Below are 26060 nucleotides of genomic sequence, written 5' to 3'. Positions count from 1 at the left end.
TTACAGTGAGCAATGTCAGGTCTGGGCAGTGCTAAGATGGGAGACTTTCAAGGGGCACTCAGGTGCTTCAGAGAGTGGTGTGAACGACTCAGCAGGGGGCGCCGACCTATATAAGTGAGGAATGACCCAAATGCTAGGGGACATTGTGATGCTGGAGGGAACATCTTTCCTACAGGATATAAACACAAATTCCTGATCACTTGTGGTCACAAAAGGTCCCTGTGGATTTAACCCCTATGTGCTGGCCACATTCCAGCCTAAGGGAGGTGTATGCTTCTCAGTCAATCACTGTTAGAAGGAAGTGTATACTAGGGATAAAGACTGTCCAGTACTATCCTCCCCAAAACACTGCCCCTAATACACCAAATGCCAGCCTCACCTCAATCCCAATCAGGTGGGACTCGAACTCACTGGCCACTCTGAAATTCACATGGGAGCCACTTGCATAGCAACTGAAGCAGCTCACAGGTGATGTCCTACCCGGTACTCACATCCCACCCCAAGGATCACTGTACAAGGACTTTCCCTTTCTCCAAGGCCCACAGAGAATTCTAACTACCCTATATTTTTTTGCAGAGCCGATGACTGAGGTTCTTTAGTATCTAAATCATCCTCATCCAGAGGGGAACAATCTACTCCTCCAGCATGGTGCTTCTGCTGAAAGAAGAGGTACAAGAAAGGGTACAGCCACCAGATAGTTGGACTAGAGATTCCAGCAATGCTGGACAGTACAATGTCATGAGTATGCAGAACCTACACACACACACACAGCCTCCTTCTATACTGTCCTGTGTGACACTCCATCCTCCTCATCACCAAGGGGTCCACACAGACACACATCCCACAGTTCTCTCCCTACAGATAATGCTGCACTTAAAACTGCAGTACATATACCCTCAAGGACACGTACCCCTTGGGAAGGAGAGGAGAGACACAGTCTAATCTTGGGAGAAGGAGAGATGGCATCATGCACTGTCACAGCCTCTGCCGCCACATCTGAAACCGGAGCAGAAGGAAGAAGCTCCCACTCTGCCACTCAGCCTCTGCTTAGAGCCTTGTGATGGAATCACCTTGGCAACATGTCAGGCCTGCTCATATCAATATAAGGGCTGGCAAGGGAGAGGGAGCAAAGAGGGAGACTCCTGACTGGAGGATGGGAATCAAACAGTCTCCAGAACACTGAACAATGAGCTAGTGCCCCAGAGCATTAGGGCTGAGGAGGAATGGGGCAAACACTGGAAATCTGACAAATTCAGGTGGGTGATGGGGGAGGAAGCAGCACACGGGGCCTGTAGGCAAGAAAAATGGAGTACAAGCAAGCACCCCAGAGCCTCACAGCCATGGGGACATCACAATCATTGCTTGAAGCACCTGCTAGGCTTGCAGGCTTAATGCTCTGTGGGGGGCAGATGGCACTCATTTCCTACCATCTCCCAGGGGCTGCAGGATTGTTCTGTCACATGGAGAGAGGAAAGCAGATGTTACTCAGTCAGCTTTGAGAGTGCAGAAACAAGCCAGAGAAGCCAGAGTCCCATATTTGCAGGAAAGAGAGCTGTGGGGGAGGATAAAGTTTCCCTTTACTCAACTTACATTCAGAGATTCAAAGGAAACAGTGCTCACTGAGAGTCCAAGAACATCACCAACCCCTTCACTCTTGTGTCCTGGGGATGAGCTGGACACTTCACAGCTTAGCCAAGCTCTTAACCTGTAAGATTCTGCACCTGCCTCAAAACTTCTGACATTACCAGGAAAAATAACCCTCACATACTCCCTGCACACAGTCAGCAGCTTCAGTTGTGGAGATGTCCCAGGACTGGAATAGCAGGGTGTGGGGAAAGGAGCATGTCAGGATCAAGGGGCATTGTCAGAGCTGTACACGGGCTGCCCGGGACCGGAATAGCAGAGGCCAGGAGGGCAGGAACAAGGTGTATTTGATTCACACTTATTCACCACGTATTACCTTGAATTATTTTGCAATGTGTGAACAGACTAGCAACCGTTCAGTAACATTTACCATACAGGTGACCACTTAGTAACACCCACCATACAGAGCACAGTGCAGCCTCCACAATGACCAATGTGATTACACACCGATTCAACCAGCTGTCACCACAACATCTCGTCCAGTCCTTTGCCATTGCATATTGTTCACTGCCTAATCAGACACTAGGCCGCTCTCTTGCGGGCAGGAGCCTCTAATTACATCTCTAAGACTGAAATTATGGCCTGCTCCTATCCACACCATCAGCCTCCCACACAGAACTCCGTGCTCAGCCCAGCGAGGGTACATCTGTGACACACAGAATCCATGAGTCCAAGGATAGCAGCCTGACCCTGCTTGCCAGGCACAGACCTACACAGCCCCTTCCCACACTCCCCATCAAAGCAAGTGGTACTGACACTACTTGCACAAAAAGTAAGCAGAGAGCTCAAATATCTTTCTGAAGAGAAGCTCGTCAGTCGAAGGATGGAACGTGGCCCAGTGAGGAGAAAGGAGCACAAGATACAGAGGAAGACATGGTGCTTGCTCCTATGGCTACAGCTATATTGCAAAAAACATTTAACAACTCTCAGCAGCGAATCTCAGAGCCCAGGTCAACTGACTTGGGTTCACACTACAGGGCTCAAAATACCAATGGTTCTCAACTTTTTTTTTTTTCCCACAGACCACTTGAAAATTGCTAAGGGTCTCAGCGGACCACTTAATGATCTTTCCAAATGTTGCTTGTACCATTAGCTAACTATTGTAAAGTGTTTTGGATAAAAGTGCTATGTGAATAATAATACATTTTTTTTGTCCTACAAATAAAAGCAGAAAACTCATATTTTAATACCAGTAGTCTTACCTTTCTAATGCAATGGATGTGCCCTCTCTCTCCTGCTGTGGCAGCCCTCAAGCAGGAGCTGGGAAGGAGAGGCGGGGGGTCTCTCCCCAGCAGCCACAGTCTTGGAGCTGGGGAAAGTCACCTCTTACTCTAGCTGCCGCTGCAGTCCTGCACATCTCAAATTCCCCCCACCCCTTCTTCTCACCCCACTGCCCCCCTCCCACCTAACCCCTATTCCTAACAAGGCCATCACCTCACTTTACACCTTCTCTAGGATCCAGGCACCTAATTAGCAGAGCCACACCTGCACAGCTCCACTAATTAGGTGGGTGGCCCTTCATTTTTTTGTGTGCAGCCACTCAGGCATGCGCACCTTAAAGGGAACTATCTGCGGACCATCTGAATGAAGCTCGTGGACCACTGGTGGGCTGCGGACCAGTTTGAGAACCTCTGATCTATACTATACTACAGGTATCTATACTGCCATTTTGAGCCTTGTAGCATAAGCCCAAGTCAGTTGACCTGGGCTCTGACACTCGCTGCCATGGATTTCCTTCCCCTCCCACTCAGTACAGACATACCCTAAGAGACCCAACCCTTCCTGGTCTGGAGATCCCCCTGCCCCACAAGCACTAAGTCAAGTCACAAACATTGGAACAACAGGAAACCTGAAGAAACAGCTCCTTCTGGTCACCAGTCCCCATACCCCAACCCAGCTGATATGTGCCTCTCTGTTCATCTGGCATGCATACTGTCCCTAATACTGACTCCTGGGATGCCACTCCCAACACACTTCTTCGATAGCCAAGCTCTGTCTCCACTCCAACTGTGCTCTTATCTCTAATTGGATAAGAGACCGGAAATAATGAAAATTTGTGGGAGGGTGGGGTTGGTTTTTGTTTTTGTTTTAAAACAGTGAAGGTAATTAACCATTGGAACAATTTACAAAGGGTCATGGTGAATTCTTCCTCACTGACAATGCTTAAATCAAGACCGGGTGTTTTTCTAAAAGCTCTGCTCCAGGAATTATTTAGGGAAAGTTCTATGGCCTGTGTTACTCAGGAAGTCAGACTAGATGGTCAAAATTGTTCCTTCTGGCTTTATTATAAATGAACAGTCCTGCCTCCTCTCAGACCTCCAAGGCAGGCTGATCCAATGCAATTTAAGGAGAGGATGAGACAAGGGCTTTATATCTAGGAGCTCCTAGATTCTCCACATAAGCCCACATAGAACCTCTTCCACTGGTGTTGCAGGGGAGAATTCCCATTCTGATTATTTAGTATTTCTATTACATAAATACCCAGAGACTCCAGTCAGGATCAGGTCCCCATTATACTTGGTACTGTACATACACAAACAGTACAAAGACATGGTTCCTGCTTCAAAGAAGCATACAGTCAAAATTCTACAGGAATCAGCAAACGTCAGGAAGTGTGAACCAGCAACAACACAGCTCAAGTTCACTCACCAGAGGCTGAACAGTACTATCTGAGGGTCCCAGGAGCAAGGGAAAGGTGTGTCTAGGGGAAATAGACTGGGTATGAATAATAGGGAGTTTCGTGCCTCATATCACCTCCCACCGTAGCAAAAAAAACAACAACAACAAACCAATGGTTCATGTAGCCTCCTCTTCTATTGCCAACAGCCAGAAGCTAGTTTCATGACACTATACGCTTGGATTTCTTGCTGACCCCACCTACTGATCGACGGATGTTCTGAAGTATGAGGATCAATACCCTTTGCGCTTGTACAAAAGCCAGTGTCACTGCTGTTATACTAGTGAGTTTTTTCTTTTTCTGACTCAACAGTATTTTGCAGCAGTGAGTTCCAAAGTTTAACCATATAGTAAGCAACAAAATAAAGAAGTCCAATGGCGAGCATGAGGGAAGGGGAAGAGGTGTTGTGCCTGACTTGTGAAGTTCTTTGGAAATGCTAAATTGTAGTTTGTTCTCTCCAAACTCTACATACCTCCCACCCTGCAAGTTGCAGCATCAGGAATATGACAGTAAAGACTTGGGCCTGATCTACATTAGAAAACCATAGTTATAGTAACAAATCCTTCTAGCAGAGACGCAGCTTACACCAGCAAGAGTTCTTCTGCCAGTATAGCTCAAGCCAGTCCTCAAAATGAAATATGCTATACTGGCAAAAAGTACCTTTCTGCCGGTATAACTTGGCTGGAGCTTTTGCAGGCATTGCTACACTGGTTAGGGGCATGATTTATTTCCCCTCGTAAGTGACATAGCTATACCCACAAAACTTAAGTGTAGACCCTAAGACCAGAGTTTAGGGGGAGCGAGCTCTGGGCACCAGCACAGCAGGCACCTGTGTTAGGGCAAGCCAGGCTAGGGTGCCCAGGATCCTGAATCGGAGCCCACATTAAGACACAGCTGCAGACAAGCGGCCCCGGGGACAGTCTGGCCGCGAACACTGCAGCCCAAGGCTACCTGCCCCGCGGCCCAGTTCCCACGAGAGCACGTTGCTCCCTCGCCGCTCACCTGCGCCCGAAGATCCTGAGCCCCGTGAATCTCTTGTTGCTGTGCCTTCGCCCCAGCGCCGGGCCCTTCTCCGGCTCCAGCGAGATCTCCGAGCTGCTGGAGGACGGGGAGCTGGAGGCGCTGGCTCCCGCGAACCCCTCCTGCTCCTGCGGCTCCATGACCCGTGGCGGACCCGGCCCGGGGGCTCTGCGCTCACCTGCCGCCGGGCGCCCCTGTCATAGCCGTGGGTGCCGGCGGTCAGCGGGGGCCACCTGCCCATGCGGTGCCGCGGCAGGAGCGCGCCGGAGACAGCCCGGCCCCGGGGCTGGGAAAGCACAGCACGCCCCGCCCCCGCCGGCAGCCTGGCTCATGCCCCGCCAGGGGCAGCCGGAGCGATGCAGGAAGAGGCAGCGCTGAGCCGCGCAAGGTAGCGCCCGAGGACCCCCGATAGCTGCCCGCGCAGCTGCCTCCGCGCAGCAACGCCAGGCCGGCAGCCCCACCTGCCGTCGGAGCCGCACACTGCAGCCAGCCGGCGGGGCCCGCTCCTGCCTCCAGGCGGCAGCGGGCTGCAAAGGGCGCGATGCGGCGCGGGGGCAGCCGGTGCAGAGCCGCCGGGGAGGGGACAGCCCCGCTCTGGGGCCGCCGCTTTCGGGCCCCGCGGGCTGCTGGAGGGAGCTCAGAGCCCCGCGCAACAATATCGGGCCCGGCCGGGCCCGCCGGCGCCCCAGTCCCCTGCCCTGCCGCTGCGCTCAACTCAGCGCCCGCTTGCACGCTGGACAGTTCCCCGGGGCACTGGGCAGCCTGCTCTGGGGGGACCGGCGCAGGGCAGGAAGGGGGGGAAATGACTCGCCAGCGGAAACTGCAGGGGGAAATGAAGGAGGCCAAGGGGATTTGACTGAGACCCTAGGGAAAGAGCTCTGGGGGATCCTTCCGGAGCTCGCTGGGATGGTTAATCCAATGGCTCCCGCACTGTGTAGGGAGACTAGTTTGGTGCTGATTGTGCATATAGTGCCACCTGCTGAAGCCCCAACGCCCTGGGGATGTTCTTCGGGGGTCTGCCATCTAAACACTGATCCGAACTGACCCTGTTTAGCTTGAATTAAGATTCTACGGATGTGAGCTTCCTCAGAGCAGTGCCTTGTTGGTGCCAGTACAAAGACTATCTCGGCAGTGCCTTCGTTATGTTTGGATTGGTTCATCTGCAGCAAAGCCACATCCTGCCAACCCTTTCACTTTCATGCAATTGTCTCAACACCTTATTTGTCTTAGTGCATTAAAGAAGCCTTACATTATCTGACACCAAATCAACCTCATATTACAACAGTTGACACATCTTAGCCAAAAAGCTGCCGCACAGAGACAAAACTCAATGCCACTGATCCACATTAGAATGAGGATGGTGTCATTCTGGTTAAGGAAGAGCTAACTAGGACTTCAGTAGCACAAGCTTCTACACAGCACTGCCAGGCAATGCCATCTGTGACTCTAGCTGTGTGAACTTCCTTGCTGTAGTGCCCTGTTGATATCCTAGATTTCCGGGCACCTGGTCACCATCACCCCAAAGCAAGTCAGAGGCTGAGCTCCAATCTCATCCATTCTCTGTCTAAATGCCACCTTGGCTTCAGCTGGCTCTCCATGTCCCAGAAATGCTTTGCAAGACCTAATTGACCAGGCAGCAAGAAAGCATGATCCAGGGACAGCCTCATTCCATAGACTTGGTTCCCCCATGGGAAGCTGTTGTTGCTCCCCTTTGGATCAGTAGCCTGCAAGCAACTCACACAGCAAAACACAGATAGCCACACTAGTAGATGCTTGAGTGGTGAAGCTTTATTGGACTGGGAGCTGGTATCAATAGGAGCAGGTAGCTTTGAAATGAACCCATTCCAGCTCACAATGTACCTGGAAGGGCAAGGATGTTTCAGGACCTGTCCCAAGGGCCACCCCATGACTGATTCCTGTGGCTACTACTGTTATTGGCCTATGGGCCATAGCAAGGTGTATGGAGAACTAAAGTGTTTACACAGCAAAGGGAGGAGGAGAAGGACTAGGGCTTACCACTTATCCAGTACTTCTGTGATGGGGTGTTCACCCCACACCACCCCTGAAGGAGTTAAAATGACTCAGAAGGATCTACCTGCCAGGATGGGCTGCACTGAGTGAGGTGTACGCTGGTTATACAGCCCTCATTGAATCTGAAGCCCAGCTAGGCAGGAAGAGGAGAGCAGAAAGGGGCTGCTCCAGAGGGAGAGAATCAGCGGTCACTCTCAGGGTGGAGAGAAAGGAGTAGGAAGAAGCCTAGGGGAAACAACAGCAAGGCTGAAACTATCTCGATCTTAGCTGCTGAGTGTAGGGTCCCTACGCTGGAACCCAGTGTAGAAGGTGGGCCCAGGTTCCCTACCAGTTGCTGCGGGAGTGGCACAGACAAGGCACTGGACTTTGAAGATTGCCTGAGGAAGTTTGTTTACAGAGACTGATACTTAAAGAGGAAAAACTATAGTGACCTGGCCGGAGGGCCAAGCAATGAAGAGAAAGCGCTGAAGTGTGTGGAGTGTGAGAGAGGCCCCAGAGTGAAAGACTGGGACAAAGGGCAGAGAAACCACAAGAAAAGGTGTCAAACCAGTGGCAAGTCACAAAGAGGTGCCCTAGCAGTGAGTGGCACGAACCCTGTGACAACCTCCCATTGTTAAAATTCTCTGCAGACACTACTAACTCCTAAAGCCTCACAATCCCTCTGCCAAGAGGGTCAAGACCACATCCCCCATGTTACAGATGGGAAAACAGAGGCAGAGAGGGGAAGAGCCCTGCCCACGATTATGTAGGGCACCACTGTCAGGGCCAGAATTAAAACTCAAGGGATCCAGACCCTCAACTGTGCGTTCAGCACCTTAGAGTGCAGGAGGCCTGTACATGCTGAGCTCTCTCCCAGTCAGCCTGCCAGCTCAGGAAGTAAAGTAGTGTTGCTCACACTCCCTCTCTCATGCTAGCAGGAAGCTGCTGCCCAAACTCAAAAACAAGAGAGCTTCCCCTTCCTTCTTTTGTTACACTCACTGTAGCATCCTGTTTAAAAGTGGACTGTGAGTCCTTCTGGGCAGCATTGTGTTAACACAGTGTCCAGCTCAATGATACCCAATGCTGATTAGGGCCTCTGGATACAGATAATGATGATACTAAAATCAAAGCAAGGGGAAAGTGAGGCCAGATTCTTAACTGTGCATCTCCCCAGAGGAACCATCTGAATTTTCCCTGGGTGTGTCCCCAACAGCTGCTTAGGCCCTAAAATCAGCTCCCTTGATGCATATCAATTCAGGAAAGCCCCAGAGACATGACAGGCACTGTCCAGCAGCTTTCAAGTTCCTCTCCTTAAAAGCTGCCCCATGCTCTCTGTCCACTTCTCTCTTTATCCCCCACGTGTCACACAGAGACCTGGACAAATTAGTTCTCAAGTTCCTCAGCAGAGAGATGATTCCAGCAAAGGCAGAAGCCAGGCGGGTTGCTTATTTCCTTGTCCAAACCACAATACAGGTTGCAATATGTTCCTGTCACAAACAGTGAGCGCTATTCCCCCACTGCCAGTATTCTCTAGCCCAGCACATGTTGTGGCCATATCATACTTGTTAAATGGCAAGATCTTTGCAAGAAGCAGGGAGCTGTAAAATTATATTACTCACTATACTCTGCTCTCCAACACTATTTGCCCCCTTTGCACCAAGCTCTGGCAATATCCTGTGCACAAGTTCTGAACTGCAGTGTCTCATATTCTGTATGGCTAGGAAGACTTGTTAAATCATGCACCATTGTTACCTGCTGCTTGGCCAGCCTTAGCCACATGCTCCTGTTTTCTGTGGAAGAATGGGCAGGAACACCACACACAAAGGTTGGGCTAGTAGCCAAACAGGCATCCTTCCGTTCTGCACTTAAGCTCGTGAGAGCAGGATCTCAGAGCAGCCCAGGAGCTTGCTGGAAACTCCTCTCGCTACATTCTCCAGTATTACTGATTACAGGTCACTGCATTTTATTCAGAGTAAAAATCCCTCCCCATCTCCTTGGTGGTTGGGAATGAGAGATCAGCCCAACTAATTCTTACCCCAGAGAGAGACATGGGCTGAGCTAATATAGCTGCCTCAGAAACTATCATTCCCCCAGACTGCCCTCCTTCAGCATCTCCTACCCCCACAACCTCTTGGGCTCCAAGCCCCTTCCTTTTGCTGCCTCACTCATACACCCACAATTCAAACCTATAACGCTCAATTGTCAGAACAAGCAGTAGGAATGCTACTAAAAGGTCAGATGCAGACCACGAGGTTCTGCAGAGCTAGAGACAGCATCTCCTCAGGATAGGGCTGTACAGTGGACTTGGGTTTAATCCCCTCTATACATTTCCAAGTCAGCGTCAAGCTTATTTCACACTTTGAAGGTCTCTCTATTTTCCCCCATGTGCTCAAATGTTTTCCTCACAGATTTTGAAATAGAAAGTAGGGCTGTCAAGCGATTCAAAAAATTAATCGCGATTAATCGCACTATTAATAATAGAATACTATTTATTTAAATATTTTTGGATGTTTTCTACATTTTCAAATATATTGATTTCAATTACAACACAGAATACAAAGTGTACAGTGCACACTTTATTTTTTATTACAAATATTTGCACTGTAAAAAATGAAAGAAATAGTATTTTTCAATTCACCTCAGACAAGTATTGTAGTGCAATCTCTTTATTGTGAAAGTGGAACTTACAAATGTAGAATTATGTACGAAAATGCATTAAAAATAAAACAATGTGCAGTTATGAAACAAAAATATATATACATTTGTAAGTGGCACTTTGACGATAAAGAGATTGCACTACAGTACTTGTATGAGGTGAACTGAAAAATACTATTTCTTTTATCTATCATTTTACAGTGCAGATATTTGTAATGAAAATAATATGAAGTGTGCACTGTACACTTTGTATTCTGTGTTTTAATTGAAATCAATATATTTGAAAATGAAGAAAAACATCAAAAAATATTTAATACATTTCAATTGGTATTCGATTGTTTAACAGTGCGATTAATCGCCATTAATCTTTTTAATTGCCATTAATTTTTTTGAAAGCAGCAAAGAATCCTGTGGCACCTTATAGACTAACAGACGTTTTGAAGCATGAGCTTTCGTGGGTGAATACCCACTTCGTCAGATGCATGCCTCTGACGAAGTGGGTATTCACGCACGAAAGTTCATGCTCCAAAACGTCTGTTAGTCTATACGATGCCACAGGATTCTTTGCTGCTTTTACAGATCCAGACTAACACAGCTACCTCTCTGATACTTAATTTTTTTGAGTTAATCGTGTGAGTTAACTGCGATTAATTGACAGCCCTAATTGAAAGCTTTGCACGTGCTGGCCTGCTCCACAGATCAAAATCCCTGAGGACACACCGAGGTTTTAGAGTTATGTTTAATAACGGAGATGTTGATTTCACCAAGGAAACCTGTTTCCTGGTGATGGGAGTTGCCAATCCTTTTTGCACAGAAAAAAAGTAACTTTGGAAGTGAGATGGGTCCTGTGAGCTCAGTGTCTGTCCCTGAACCAGGCAAAGTCAGGCTGAGGGCTCAGTGTGTAAAGGCTGGAAGGGGAAGACCCCCTGCTAGAGATCTGGGGGGGGTTGTCATTGTGGGCCAGGCACCCCAGGGAAATGCTTAGTCCTAGGTGTCCCCACAACCATTTCTAGGCAGGAGTTAAGGAGCCTCATCCACAACACATTTCCAGCAGACTCAGGAGAGGGGGAGGGGCAGACAGTCTTATGAGCCTCTCCCCCACCCCTTTCCCTAGCAGGATGCACCACACGCTCCATGTGCAAATGGAATCAGATGCAGGAACAAACTGACTATGTACGTAGACACCCATTTAATGTTAGAGCCAGGAAATCTCAATACCCTACCACAGCCATTGGGATAAGGGAAGGGGATTACAGGCAAGGATCTGGGAACACAGGAAGCTCCAAAGAAACCTTCCTCCTCAAGGTAAGATACAAGTGGCTGCTGTCAGCACTAGAAGCAGAAGGCATCAGCCCAACAAGCAAGAGAAAACTAGCACTCAAGAGCAAGAGACCCAGCACAGGGGGTACCTTGTATCTGTGGCCTCTGGTAGGCTTTGGGGGACGTCCCATGACTGGTACCGCCACATCTGCTGCAGTGCAGGCAGGTGCTCTTCACTGTAGCCTGGGTCCTCTCTCCTGCTTCTCCCTGTGGTTGAGTTTTGGAGTCATTCCACGGGCAGGTCCTTGCCAGCTCTCTGCCATCAGAATTGTGAGGGAATAGTGGCTTTGTTCATTCTCTTCACCTGGTTCCTCTTTCTGCACTTCCTGAAAGCACAGCTAACGCTGTTGCTGCACCTCGCTGAACAATGCTCCAGCCCCGGACAGCCCACACCACAAGCTAAGTTCCTTTGCAGAGCTGGGATGCCCAGAAGCGTGTCCAGAGAAGCCTCTACTCCAGCTTAGGCGAGAGGAGACGAGCCTTGGTGCACAGGACTCTGGGATGGAGAAATCAGTCCCCCAGGGACAAAGCACCTCAGATCAGCCAGACACCTCAAAAGAGGCAGCCTCAGTAGCAAATACACTGAATGGCACCCCAGGCCGCCACCTGCCTGGACTCAGGATTGACTCAGACACTGCAAGTAACACACAATATACACGCTGTAGGGACAGTTGTATTCCGCAGGCTTGGGAACATTTCATCTATCCAGGTTCTTATATCACACCCACCGGTGGGATCCAAGCACCTTTCAGATCCAGTAAATTTCACCACAAATTAACAGATCAACAAAACAAGAAAGCACAAGAGTAAAGTCTCCATGGCAGACTATAGAATGTCTCTCACTCCCACCCCCATCATACAGTCACAGAAAATGGCAGCTGCTCAAGACAGGCAGAGAGAGACCTGAGATATTTAAAGATCCAGTATACAGAAAAACTCAGAGCTGTCACAATCACAGCTACTCAGTCCGTCTTATTGCAGCTACCCCATTCTCACTCCAGAACAGCACTAACTAACACTGAGACAGTTTCTGGCAGTGGCAGATCAGAAGGAAGCCGGGTAAACAAGCTACAGACCTTGTGGAAATGGCAAAAGCATATTATGTTATGAGACTGATATGTCTGAACATGTCTATTATGGTGACTGAACATACCTGAAACTCACAGTCACCACCTGCATCAGCAAGGGAAAAGCAAGACCGCCCGGTGTAATGTGGTGGGAGCTAGACAAGAATGAGCACTTTTACAAGCACATGGATACTCAGCTTAGTCTGAATCTGCTCAGGCTTTAGGAAACCTTTAGATCTCACCAGACACGCCCAGAGGCTCAACACAGCCCATACTTGCTGAATACAGTTACAAGGTATAGTCCTGGGGGAATTCTGTGCCACTGCGCATGTGCAGAATTTATGTCCCCCGCAGATTTCTTTGCTTCCCGCAGAAAAATGACTTTCTGACGGAGAAGCCACAAGAGCAGTCATGCAACTCTCCCCAGCAGTATGTTTTGGGTGCCCAGGGCAGCCAGCAGAGAGGTAAATCACTGTGGTGCAGGCGGTAGGACTGGGGAAGACTCTGCTCCCTACCCTGTTCAGCTCAGCTACTAGTCCTGGCTGAGCTGGGGAGGACAGGACTTCCTCTTTTCCCACCCCCAGATTTCTCCCCCAGCTGCAGGAAGCTCTGCAAACTTCCCCCCTGCACCACCACACCCACCCCAACCCTGATTCCTGCACCCATCACTCCTTAGCTGCAGGGGGAGGGATGCCTATACAGGGAGCTGCTCCCACAACCACTCAACCCCTGTGCATCCAGAACCCCTCATACCCACAACCTCCCGCCGATCCTCACCCCACACACACTCAGAACCTCCGCAATGAGCCCCACTCCCCCTGCACGTGGATCACCCCAATGAGCCACCTGCACCCAAATCCCCACCCCACTGAGCCACACTCCCCCAGCATCTGGACCCCCTCAAATCCCTCACACCCAGACCCACCTTCCAAGCTCTATCCTCCCCCACATCCAGACCCCCCCCACTGAGCCCCAACCACCTTCACCTGGACCTCCCTGCAGAGTCCCATTACTGTTGCACCCAGAACCCCCCAATAAGCCCCTGTGCATCCAGATCCCCCGCGGACCGGGATCCCCCACTGAGCTGTCCACACCCAGATTGCTCCACATAGAACCTTCTCAACCCACAGCGGGATCCCCCCACACTAAGTCCCTCCACACTTGGATCCTGACTTGCTGAGCCTGCCTGCCCACACCTGGCGCACATGGCATGGAGGAGGGGCATGTTTCTGGGGCAGGTCCAGTCCTTGTGCTGTGTCAGGCTTGGGTGCAGCCTCCCCACTGAGTCCATGTTCAGCGTGGGAGGGAGCTGCACAGTGATCTCCTGCCTCTGTGCAGCCAGTGGCCTGTGCTCCTCAATGCCATCCTGGAGCCTTCACATTTATCCTGCAAATAAAATATGCAGAATTTTAAAATATTGTGACAGAATTTTTAATTTTTTGGGCACAGGATTCCCCCAAGAGTAAAAGTGGAAGAGCCAAGCACTGCATGTTAGTCTCTGACCCAGAATTTGGGATGATAATTCCTCTGGCCGTTACAGACACTATCCAAGGAACACTGGCCCTGTGACTCCAGTTCCACTGATCAAGACCTTGCCACACAAAGGAACCCCCTGTTCTTTGAGACTTTCATATTTCTGTAAATTCCCCCTCCCATTCTCCCTCTTTCATTACAAAGTAGATGGTAGGGCTAACACAAGCCAACTTTCCCTGTACATTTTATAGCCTCCAGCAGCTCCTACTTACTTAGGCTGCATAACTCCTGGAAAACGCTGGGCACTTTTGCGACCTGTTCCTACTGTACTGTGGCAGGTTAATGGAAACACAAACATGCTCCAGCAAGGTCCCTCGCTGGATCCCATTCACATTGCATGTGTATCCCCTCAAGAAAGATTCTCTGAACTTCCAGAGTCCTGCCCCGGCATGCACTGGGTATAATATAAATGCTAGAAAGGCGTCTCTGGGCCAGTCTCTGGTGAACAGCACAGGAGCAGAGGCAGCCTGGTCAATCTGCTCAGGCTTCAGGAAACCTAGATCACACCAGGCAGGTCTAGAGTCTTAACACGGCCCAGACTTGTTGAATGAGGGTTACAGGGTAAAAGAGCCCAGGGATTATATGCCAACCTGCTCTGCCCCGGATTTGGGATGATCATTGCCCCCGTCACTCCCTCACAGACACTGCACCCAGAAAACTCGGGGAAGCAGAGACAGGCTGCATCCCTGTGTCACTAACACCCATGTGGGAGGACCTGCAATTGCCAACTGACTCTCCCCTACCATGCAGCAGACCCAGGGCAGTTCACAGCAGCCCTAAGACAGGATCTCTTTGCCTCAGCACTCCCCGGCCAGCCAGCATGGTACTGTACTTCCAGAAGCCTGACAGAAGATGGCGCAAGGTTTTCCACCGCACTGCACACGTACTGAGCGTGCGCAAGGAACGCACCGTGGAGGGAAGAGGAGAGGACCGGGCTGGAGCAGGGTGCTGGGAATGGCACATGCCTGCCCTCCACACAGCCAGGCTCGGTCACAGCCTGCTGCCTCCATGGGCGCTGGAACAATTTGTAGAGTGGGGGTGCTGAGAGCCATTGAACCAAACTGTAAACCCTGTATAGAATGGAAACCACTTCAAGCCAGCCTTTCCCAAGCCAAGACCTGGGCTACACTAAGTGTGAAATAGCCTGCACTTACATGGAGGAAATGGGGCTGTGAGTGCCTCCCCCATGCATTTGGGAGCAGTGGCCTCATTTCCTAAAGCAGTTGCCCTCCCCCAGACTTTTCAGAGGTCTATATGCTCCCTTAGGTCTTCCACTTCTCCCACCTTGTCAGGCTATAATATCACATACGTTCTGTATTCTGACTCAACTTTGCCACAACATTTTTCTGAAATGAGGCCCCTGCCTGGGAGCTCTCAGCCTGCTGAGCCCAGGAAGCACCTGCCTAGCTCTATGCAGCTCCTGAGAGGGGAACAAACTCTTGGTCAAAAAGCTGACTGAGTTCCAGAGCAGGAGTAGCCAAGTGACTCCCTGACACATAGCACAGGCTGGATTTTTTCCACATCTTCGGTCCCATGGACAGGATTCCAGCTAGAGCAGGGCAAGTGGAAGGAGAATACACTAGCAAGTGAATCCATCTACCCACGTGGAACAAGGGAAACACAAGGAGTCAGGGACACCTCCCCAGATTCTTCGGAGATCTGAACTATAAGGAGCAAACAGTTTACCTAGGCCTTCCTGTCAGAGAGTAGCTGAGACTCTGGCAGTGTGAGCTTCCCCACAGCGGTACCCGGCTGGGACTCCAGAAGCGTGAGCTTAGCTACAGCAGTGCCAGTGAGCGGCAGCCTCTTGCAGCAGCACTCCCTTTGTCCCGGATGCACAGAGGGAAGCACAGATGGATGGCTCTGTCAAAGAGCTGCAGGCACAGCTTGGTGGGAATAATTGGGAATTTGATTAGGTGGTTCTGTGCAGCCGATTAATGTGATTAAAAGGCTAGCAGGCAGGATTCAGAGGAAAGGCTGAGCTGGAAGAAGCTGTTCACCCCTTCCGCACACAGCCCCCCTGCTGGGAGCTGGTGCACTTGATGTGCTCTTGCATCTCATTTCCTCACACCCACATTCAATGACAGCAGCTCCAGGATTCTGCTCGGTGTTGAGCTACCCAGGACTTCGTGACAGTCCATGAGCTGCACAGCAAGACCACCCAGAGACTCTCAAAGAGCAGCAGGGACAGAGCTCAGGGGCTTTTGCTCCATAAGACACATGGGCTAAAGAAGAATCTCCATTACCTGTTTAGCAGTACAGGACCTATGACACACAACTGAGCAGTGATATTTCCATCCACAAGAGAGCAGTGGTGTGCACCGCCTTACCCAGATAGCTATTCTATTATGTTCCTAATGCAGTCAGCGGAGTCAAGGAGAGAGATTTAGACCACCTTGTAATTGATGGGGAAGGGAGCTCATTGTGCTCAGTGTAAACATGGGATAGTTTATAAAAGGGTCAAGTTCTGCTGACTTTAACCTTATGAATTAATAAATCCCAACCCTGCACATCCCATGCACTTTTAACAAATAATGGTCTGGATAAGCCTTTACTTTACCTGCCTGTTACCCATACAGGGAACAGTAATATCATATGCTAGCTGAGGCTACAGGAATTAGTGTGTTGGCCATGCAGATGCAGCTCCTATTCTGATTTCAGCCCAAGCCTTACTTCACATCAAGGGGAAATGTCCCATCCCAAAGTAGATGGTGTCATCCGCAAGTACATAGCATCTGGTAGTAGTTTGTCTGACTGTTGGCACATTCAGGCTGGCACACAGCCTGGCACAGGGTAAAGTGGAGGCACTTGGACTGCCAGGAGCCCTAATTTCTGCCCAGGTGCCTATGTGCCTTGCAGCTTTTGGGGAGAATCCAGGGTGCAAGAACACCCAGCCACACTTCCTGTGGTCCACAGTCCAACCCTATTCCCCAGGGCTTTTGCCAGGGCTCATAACCATCTCTGCATCTCCTGCAGAAAGCCCTGTCCATTGGGAGTACCCTCCTGAGGGCCCTGTGCAGCTCCTTTAATCTGACTAAAAGAACAGGAGTACTTGTGGCACCTTAGAGACTAACAAACTTATTTTAGCATAAGCTTTCGTGGGCTACAGCCCCTTCATCAGATGCTTTAGCCCACAAAAGGTCATGCTCAAATAAATTTGTTAGTCTCTAAGATGCCACAAGTACTCCTGTTCTTTTTGCGGATACAGACTAACACAGCTGCTACTCTGAAACCTGACATTTAATCTGACTATACCACAGCAATTGCAAAGAGGCCATTAGGGAGTGGCTCAGCAGAAGGGGTTTACAAATGGGCTGCATCTCAGAAATGGAGCAGGGCACAGTTTTTCTCCTGTGCTCAGCCTCCTGGTATCAGCTGCCTGCTCTGGGGTTTGGATGCCTTAGCTGTACCCGTGTTTCAATAGTTTTTCTCTGCAACGTAGCAAGCAGAGCAGCTAATGAATGAGCCATAACCCCTGGGCTGCACAGAAGCCAGCCACAGCTGAATGAGAGCAGAGGTGCAGATGCAACCAGCTCCCCTGGCTGTCCAGATTCCTCTCCTCTGCAGGTCTTGCTGACTCTCCGTGGCTCCACTCTGCCCTTTGCATGTGAAGCAGGCTGCCATAGAGCTCTCTCCCCCGCCTCGTGATTTACAATGCAAAGCAGCCCCCTCCTTTGGCTCTGGGTTATATTTAGCTCCCTGGCACAGCCTGTGAGAAGCATCAGGTGCATACTACCTGCCATCCCTGTGGCCCTGCTGAGAAGCCATGATGCTGTTGCCCCAGCCCTCATTAGCGGCCCATGAGTCACCTTGGGGCCTCATTCTCTGCAAAGCAGGCATAGGAGCAGACACGCTACAGCACAACCGGTCTCCATGTGGGGCTAATGCCACGCTGGAGGCCAGGGCAGATGAGAGCTCATCGCTGGACCACTGCAGGCAACAAGCACGAGGCTGCTGCAGCAGGCCCTGCTCTGCCTCAAGAGGGGCAGCATGGGGCTGTCAGCAGAAAGCGTCAGGATAGACCAGAGGGGCTGACTGGCCCAAGCAGCCCAGAGGACAGGGTCTGGCAGGGCAGGAATGAGACGTATTAGCCCCAGCCTTGGCAGAGCAAATGGTGGCCAAGAGGTAGGGATTGCTGAGTGTGGACTTGGGCCAGCAGAGGTGAGCAGTGCTGGAGCTGGCTGCTGCCTTCGGGGACGTCTCCAGAGCCCAGGTGGAGCCCTGCTGGTTGAAAAGGAAAAGGGAAATGGACTCCCTCCCTGCTGCTCTCCTGCCCTTGCAAGAGCCACCGGACATTTCCTGTCCTGAGCACATGAGCAACAAGAAGCCCAAGCCAGAGGGACAGCTCAGCCTCAGGTTGCCACGCTAGGCCCCTGCTGTTTGCTTTCTGGGTGCAGTGCAAACAGGCCCAGCTGCATTGGCATAGTCTGACTTCAATACTGGGGAGAGGAAGGGGTCATAATACTATTAATAATAGGCCTAGGCCTAACTGCTGGATTTAGCGATTGTCAGCGCTACGTAAATTACAGTATACTTGACATCACAAATGTGGTTCATTCATTATTTAATCTCCCGTAGTTTTTTGTTTTAACTTAGTTGCCATGTTTACTAGCTACCACTTAAAAATCAACACAGCATAAAAACAAATTCTTGAATAAACAGAACTGAGCACTTTCATGTAACTATGTTGTTGACATACTAAACTGAAATGAAATCCTTACATGACACGCGTCAAAATGTGTGTCTTTCAGCAAGACTGGTAGGTTAGATTTTCTCTTTCCCTATGTCACCTTTTTAGAAAGAAAAACACCCTGCTCTCCTGGGATGGGAGGGCTTTGTTGCTGTTCAATAAAACAAGTGTGAACTGTTTTCTCAGCACAAAACAGACCCTGTCCAGTAATTATGATTTCCTTCAGCACATGCAATGCATACATCAGAGAAAGCCGTTGCTAAAGCCTGTACTCATTGCCCATCTGCCTAAGCACATTCCACTCACGTTTAACCTTCCCTCTTCTCTCGGTCACTCACCTGAGCTTGACACAGTCAATGCTGTACACTGAGATGCTTGGGAAGAAGCTCAGATCTTACGTTCACTTGCTACGATGTGATTAGAATGTGGCCCCTATGTCTAGAGGTCTGTGTTTCAGGGACAAGTCTCTTATTTTAAAAGCTAGTAAAACTGAAATGGCCCCACACTGGAGTTCTGCTGCGAGGGTGAGGAACAGCTCTCCTGCCCTCCCCTTAGGCAGCCCATGTGGGGAAACTAACAAAATCTGGGAGCCCCCACCTCTATGCATCAACTCTGTGATGTATCCAGTGTGGGGGCGATGCCCTCCCATGCCCGCCCCTCACCCCAGTCTCTGCCCATGCCCATCTTCCTGCACAGCCCACAAAGGTGGGAGGTTGTGATGGTGAAGGGAGGCTCATGCTATGAGCTGCATCCCAAGCATCTGCAGGGAACCTCTGCGGAGGTGCCAAAGACATGAGAGACCTAAACTGCTGAGATCCCTGAGGCTGCAGCAGGGACAGGCCCAAGCCCTGTCATGCAGCCCCCAAGTTTCTGCTGGAGAAAGAAGAGGATGCTCCGCTGCAGGCAGCCAAGGGCTTCATCACTTGCCATGTGTCTTCTGGGGCAGTCTCTGATTCCCTGGCACCGAGGCAGCTGGTGCAGGGATGATTATTGACTCAGCCAGTGTAACAGATGAATCCGAATGTGTCACTTCCTGTGCAGGGCTACCTGGGCCAGTGAGCCAGGGTGAGTTCCCCGTTGTCTGGGCGTGAGTTCAGGACAGAGTGTGGCCCAAAATATTCAACCACGCAGGCCTAAAATGAGGCACCTCAGTCTGGTAAATGGACTGATTCTCACAGTGGCAAAGCACCCCTGATTGCTGCTGCCAGGCCTGGGAGCTACAGGTGCCTCGCACCGTGGGAAACCAGCCCACTTCAGTAGAAGGGCCTAAATAAAAGGGGATTTGAGCCTAACTTTATGCCCCTTACTTTGACAATTTTGGCTAAGTGTTGCCCAGAGTCACAGCATGAGTGACTGTCAGAGCGTCAAGCATTAAAATCTGGCACCTGCTTAGCCTCTTATCGCAGTGGCAGAGGGAGCAAGAATTGCTGGTACTTTGGAGGTATCTCCCCAATGGGGCAGTTGTCCCTGAGGCAGTGAGTTTGTGGCATAATTCAGCGTCATTAGCAGGGTTAGCACGAACCTGCTGCTGGAAGCACTAAATATAATCTGTGCACTGAGCCCCCATTCCACCACTCCATGAAGCACAGGAGCTAATTCTGGAAGGCACTAAATATCCAGAGGCTTAAAATATCATTTCCGATCATTTCAAACCCCTTTATATAATGACTGATGTAACCTCTCCCTCATGCTGGCTAATGGGGCCACAGCAGGAGCTGGGCAAGCTACTGATGCCAGCACGTAGGGACTCAGAAACCCCATTTATTCTGCTGGCCAGTGCACCTTCACGTGGCATGAAACCTGCTTTGATCAGTGTGACGCACAGAGGAGACCGTCCTGCACAGCAGTGTCCACGCTCAGCAGCTACCGCAGGAGCCCTCTGCACCCTCCCACATGTAAGCCCTTGGGTAAGCACCTACCGAGTCTTACGCCATGACTGAGCAACGGCCAAAGGAAGTGCTCAAGTACAACACGCAGGGCTGCCCTTGTCTAGGGCTGAGCATACGAGAGAAGAGAGCAGGGGCTAGATGCTGCCTGCAGCTCTCTACCCTTCCAGCTGCCAAAGGCTCCATCATGTCCTCACCTCACCCAGAGCTGATCTCTGAATCCACTGTATCATAATGGAATAAAGACCTGTGCCCGTTCCACAGTGTCCTTACGGAGCAGCCAGGCCTGCTGGCTTCACAGGACCCCTAGGGCAGAGTCCTGCTCTGAGACACTTTCCCACTACAGCACCCCCATCCCGTTTTTGCTCAGATGCCAGCAAAGCCTGATCAGGGCACAAGTGAGATCTCCCTAGTTCTGAACACCCTGTCAACCCATCACCTTCACAGAAACACCATGAAATTCAGTACCACAGGCAGAGTCTCTTCCAAAGAGCCCTGGCGCTGGGGGTCAGGATGATGGGCATCTGTAAGCTGTGTAAGACCCAGGGCTGGAAGAGTAGCAGGGGATCTGCAGGTCAGGACTGAGGAGTATCAATAGAGCTGTAAGTGGAGGGAGATCAGGCCTACCATAGCAGGATGAAAGTGATCCCCAGAAATATTAGAGCTGGAACAAGTCCAGGCTGATTAAATTAGGTTGCAATATGTTCCATTCCTCCCCTGGGGGGGTTGGGATAATTGCAGCCAGCTAATCCGTTCATGCACATCTGTAGGAAAACAGCTAAGAAAGGAAAATCCTGCTCTGCGGCCTCCACTGTGCAAGATAAGCCCTCACTCTCGCTAGTGATAGGGCAGAAACCTTTTAAAGCAGCTGATAAAGCACCAAACTAAGGCAAATCATCCCCATGGTCCAAACCATGCAGCTTGCTGCACCTCCTCACTTTTGTGAGTACGTGGGGGGTGCAGAGATCCCGACCCAGTAACATGGTGGGGAGGGACCTGCCCATGCAGGACTGGGACTTCTCCTTTCCCCATTCAGAGACTAGCAACCAGGTGAGTTTGGTCAGCTCTTGGCAGAAGGTTGCCATACTGCCCTGCCAGAAAGATAGGGATCTTTCTAAGGTACCTGCGTGGCCCCCCGATTAGGGCAGTATTTGAGTGCCTTACAATCTTTATTGCATTTAGTCTCATCACATATCTCTCAGCTAGGGAAGTGCTAGTATCTCCACAGGGAACCGAGGCACAAAGAAACCAAGTGACTTGCCCAAGGTCACACAGGAAGTCGGTGGCAGAGCAGAGAACTGAACCCAGGTTGCCCCAAGGCCTAAGTGAGGATCCTAATCATGGGACCAGCCTTCTACTCTGCATGTCTCCTCAGCACAAGATATTTAGACTCTGAGCTCCTCAAGGCAGACTCTCTTTGTAATTCAGCAGGCCCCCTGATGAATAATCAATCACACAGAGCCCAGGGGAGAATGCAGGATCCAGTGGGATGGATTATCCAAGCCAGCTCACAAGAAAGCAAGAGCTGTTCCCCACCTTTCTCCTCTTGATCCAATCCCACGGCATCTAACCATCTCAAAGTCCATACTATATGTGCCCCCTCCTACTCTGGCAAGCAGTGCTAGATCCTGGATCTCCTCTCACTTACACCAGTAAGACTGAGGAGCAACTCCACAGAGATCAATGGTGTTACATCAGGGTTCAAATGGTGAGAGAGGACAATCTGGCCCCAACCCTCCCTCTCGGAGGAGGGAGAATGGAGTCCGAGCTACTGGAGGCACCATGACATGAGCAGAACCCTAGACAGGAGGCTGGAGCTACTCAGGAATAAAAATGCAACTAGGTATACAGACAGGGAATGTGTGTGGTAACGGCTCACAGAAGTGGGCAGCCTCATTAGGGGCCATGAAGGGTAGCAAAAACACTGTCTCTCTCCCCAGCTAACTCCTCTTGGATGTAGAGGACAGGGAAATTGGGGGCAGAGCAAACTCAATGGAAGAAGAGCCATGCAAGGAGCAAATCATTTCATACTGGGTCCCTTTGCAACAACGTGCCTCAGAAGGTTTCCCAGGTCAGAGCTAGAGAACTGGCATCAGTCCCCTCAGCAACTTATCACTGCTCAGGGGTTTTAAGCTCCCAGGGTGGCTGCAGCTGAGGCCCACTGACCTTGTGGGATACCAGGGGGAGAGAAAGAACAATGTCTCAGCTCAGACCAGGAGAGTCCAACAATGAGGAGAGGGAGGAAAATGGCACCATAGAGGGCAAAGCAACTGTCAAGGCAATGCCAGTGTCCTCAGGAGGCAGCTGTGCAGATGTGTGGGGCCCATCATGCTAGGGAAGGGCCTGAGGAAAGCCATAGCCCCATGGATAGAGAAGGGAAGCAGGAGAGGGCTGTTAGAGGAAAAGGGGGATAGGGGTGTGGGGATGGTAGTGGGGAAAAAGCCCGGGGGAGGGACGGTTGTTTCCCTGGGCAGAGGTTGTGGGGGGACCCTATTTGATCTGTATCTCCCAGGATTGCTGGGCCTAGCACCGGACTTCGGGGAAATTTAAAGTGACAGGCATGATGGAGAAAAGAGCCGAAAGGCCCGAGGTCAATGAAAATACAAGCTATCAGCTATTGAACCAAGAGATACCCCTCACCACTACCCTCTTTCTCTGCATGGTGACTCTCCCTACCCACAGCAATTTGGAACAAGGTCCCTTAATGGGACAGGTGCACCATGGCTCAGCTCCCACAGCCTCTTGTGTAAAATAACCCCACACCGGCATGTGTCAGTGAGGGGGGTCAGCAGGTGCCCCCAGAGTCACGCACATTGGGACATGGGCACAGACACATCTCCCTGCTATCCTAGGGGATGACCTTAGAAATCTGGGGTGGGAAAAGAAGCTTCTGTTGCGCAGAAGGTCCCACACGCACCTGCAGTGAAGGGCTGACACTGTTTTGCAGCTCCCGGCTGCTGTGAAGGGAACAGGGGAGCCGTGAAGTTTCCCAGGACTGGCCGGGGAAGCTTCCATCACTTTTAGCATTAGCCTCAAAGTCGTGCAGTGAGGGGAAGGCTCCTACCTGTAGGACACCTGCTTTCTGATGGCCAGGTTCAGGAACTGCTCCTCCATCTGTGCCCTTGCTGCCACTCTGGCTCCTCTCATCTCGTCCAGTTGAGGGTCCAAGTCCTGGTGCAGTTGGAGGCCTGCAGGCTGCATCACTCCTAAACTCTCTTCTCTTGCTGCCCCTTGGGGGTTTCCCTGGGTCCCCTCATCCTCTCTGGCTGGCATGCAGCCTCTCCAGCTCCGAGGCGCTTCAGCCATTCGAAGTGGTGATAAGAATAGCCAACCAGACAGCTGCCCAGAAGAGTCCTGTTCCCTCTGTGCACGCTGCTGGTATGCTCAGCCCAGCCCCAAAATGGTGCTGCACCTCACTTGTTCTCTAGGGCCCCAGTGAGGTTCCTGGGGTGGATTGAGTTTCCTGGGAAGAAAAAAAAAACAGTCCAACTTTTTGCCAATCTTATTTATCGGCTTCCTGGCTGAACGGTTAATGCAGCTCAAAATCTGTAGTTCAGCCTCGGTCTGTCTCCTCTGCCCCTTGGAGGGTGGTCAGCAAAAGGCAAACAGGAACAGTCTGGATGGGGGAAACCCAGGCACGGCTGAGCTCCTTGGCAGAGATCTGCCTGGCCCAGCAAATGCAGGAGGATGAAGGGGAGAAGGGTGAATAAGAAACAGTCCTGATCAGAAACAGGGATCCCAGGAGGCAACAAAGCCGTGAAGAGCACAGCTCCCACCAGGAGCTGGGGAGCCCAGCTCTTCGGCAGCTGGGAGAAGGGGTCAGGGCTGAGTCACCAGGGACCTCAGTGTCTCCTCCAGTAGCAGCCAAACTCAGAAGCAAAAAAGAGCAAGGTTCCTGTGCACAGATCCTGCAGCAGAAGCAGCAGCCAGAAGACAGACAACGCACAGAGAGAGGGGGAAAGGGGCTGTGCTAGTGCTACACCAGAGCGCAGTGACACCTAGATACACGCCAAAACTGGCACTTAACCCTTTGGAGCCCAGAGAGTTGCAGAGACTGGGGAACACGGCACAGCCTTCACTGCTCTCAGCCAGGGCGTCCTCTGACTGACACACACTATTCTAGCTCGTCTCTCCTCATGGAGCTAGCCGCCCAGTCAAGTTAACAAGGCATGCAAATTCACACGCAGTGAGATTTGATTGGCCTGAAAAGTTGCACAAGGCTGCCAAAGAGTTACAAAGAGTTTCAGTGCTCTAGTCTCCGACATGGGGTGGGGCTGGGGGTGTGCAGCATGCTCAGGGCAGGGCTTCACCCTGTGCAGGGGGATGAATGCCCAGTGGTAGGTAGGTCCATGCTGTCTCAGTGACTCTCCTTCCCTCAGAACCAGCCCAGCCCCAGCTCCTGCTCGTCCCTTTTTGATGAAAAGTCATTTCTCCTCCCTGATCATCTGGGGACTTGCCTTGTGTCTCCCTCGCGTCCAGACCCCGGAGCAGAAAGGCGCTCCTGGGACATCTCTCCCTGTCCTGCCGGTTGCAGTCGCTCTTTGCTGCCCTGGTCCTACTGCCCTTGTTAAGGCCACCCACCCCAGTGAGTGCCATGCTCACTCTCCATCATCACCTCTCAGCTGGTACCCAGGCCAGTCCTGCTGCAACAGCCTGAGTTGGTCTCCCCCCTGCCAAGGCTCTGTCCAATCCCAGGAGCTCCCACCCTTGCCTTCTTCCTCCCTCAACCTCACTGGTTCGCTGGCCTTCCAGCCAAAGTGGGGGTGGGCAGAGCTCATCAGCATGTCTCTGAGAGTGGTTGCTGGAGAGTGGCATGAGGTGCTCCCACTCCCACTCCTGGTCCAAATGCAGACTGGAGGATCATGCAAACACAAACTAGAAAAACCCATCCCCAGCCTCAGGGACCAGGACAGCACAGGACCCTCCAGTCTAGTTACCAGAACTTTGTCCAGCCTTAAGTGTCACTTGTGACATTTTCCCCTTGTTCTTCCCCTCCTTGGGGTTTACACCTTACAGATGCTGTGCACAGTGATCAAGCCCAGCTCCACCCACCCCACCCACATAGTCGTGACTTGTCACACAGCCAAGCTCCCAACATGCAGCTCTTCTCTCTCTGTGCGTGAGTCAGCTCCGCCAGCCCCCACATACATTTTGTTCCTCTTCTCTGGATTCCCTCCAGTTGATCATCAGCTTTTCCCAAGCTACACCGTCTGGGTGGAATTAACACCCAAAGGTTGCAGACATTCTCGGTCCCTGACAAAATCAGTGCATTCATTGTTTGCCAGCCAGGCTGAGAGCTGACTGTGTGTTGTGCACCGTGTGTTTCCTGCTTGCATGGATGTGTGATTGTTTTATGGTTTATTGCTCCCCTCAAGAAGCCTTGAAATCAAGAATATTGGAGCACAATGGAAGAAAAGGACATTTTTCTAGTACTGAGGTCCCCAGGGCTGAACATGGCAACCCAGGTGAGGTCTCTCCAGAGAGTGACTAACCCCCTCTCTGCTCTGGGACTGAGGCCTTTGAGTACCCAGCTTAAGAATTTCACCAGTGTTTCGTGG

General features: G+C 51.1%; 1 protein-coding gene across 9 annotated transcripts in view; it reads right to left on the bottom strand.

Annotated features, from left to right (window-relative positions):
• DGKZ (diacylglycerol kinase zeta) overlaps positions 1-24563 on the bottom strand; it is a 100203-nt gene extending 75640 nt beyond the window's left edge. For 3 of the 9 annotated variants that reach the window (XM_050955246.1, XM_050955248.1, XM_050955250.1), the window contains exon 1: positions 5324-5545. In XM_050955246.1, coding sequence (XP_050811203.1) covers positions 5324-5481 — 158 coding nt within the window. In that variant the 5' untranslated portion in view covers positions 5482-5545. Of the gene's footprint in view, positions 1-5323; positions 5546-11415; positions 11581-23566 lie in introns of those variants that run through there. The other 6 variants (XM_050955244.1, XM_050955245.1, XM_050955249.1 and 3 more) reach the window with 4 other exon arrangements.
• Between the last annotated feature and the right edge of the window lie 1497 nt (positions 24564-26060).

This window comes from Gopherus flavomarginatus, chromosome 5 (genome assembly GCF_025201925.1).
Source record: "Gopherus flavomarginatus isolate rGopFla2 chromosome 5, rGopFla2.mat.asm, whole genome shotgun sequence".
In the NCBI taxonomy this organism is placed as follows: Eukaryota; Metazoa; Chordata; order Testudines; family Testudinidae; genus Gopherus; species Gopherus flavomarginatus.
Note: the sequence above shows the minus strand (reverse complement) of the source record. Positions and strands in the feature narration are given on the sequence as shown.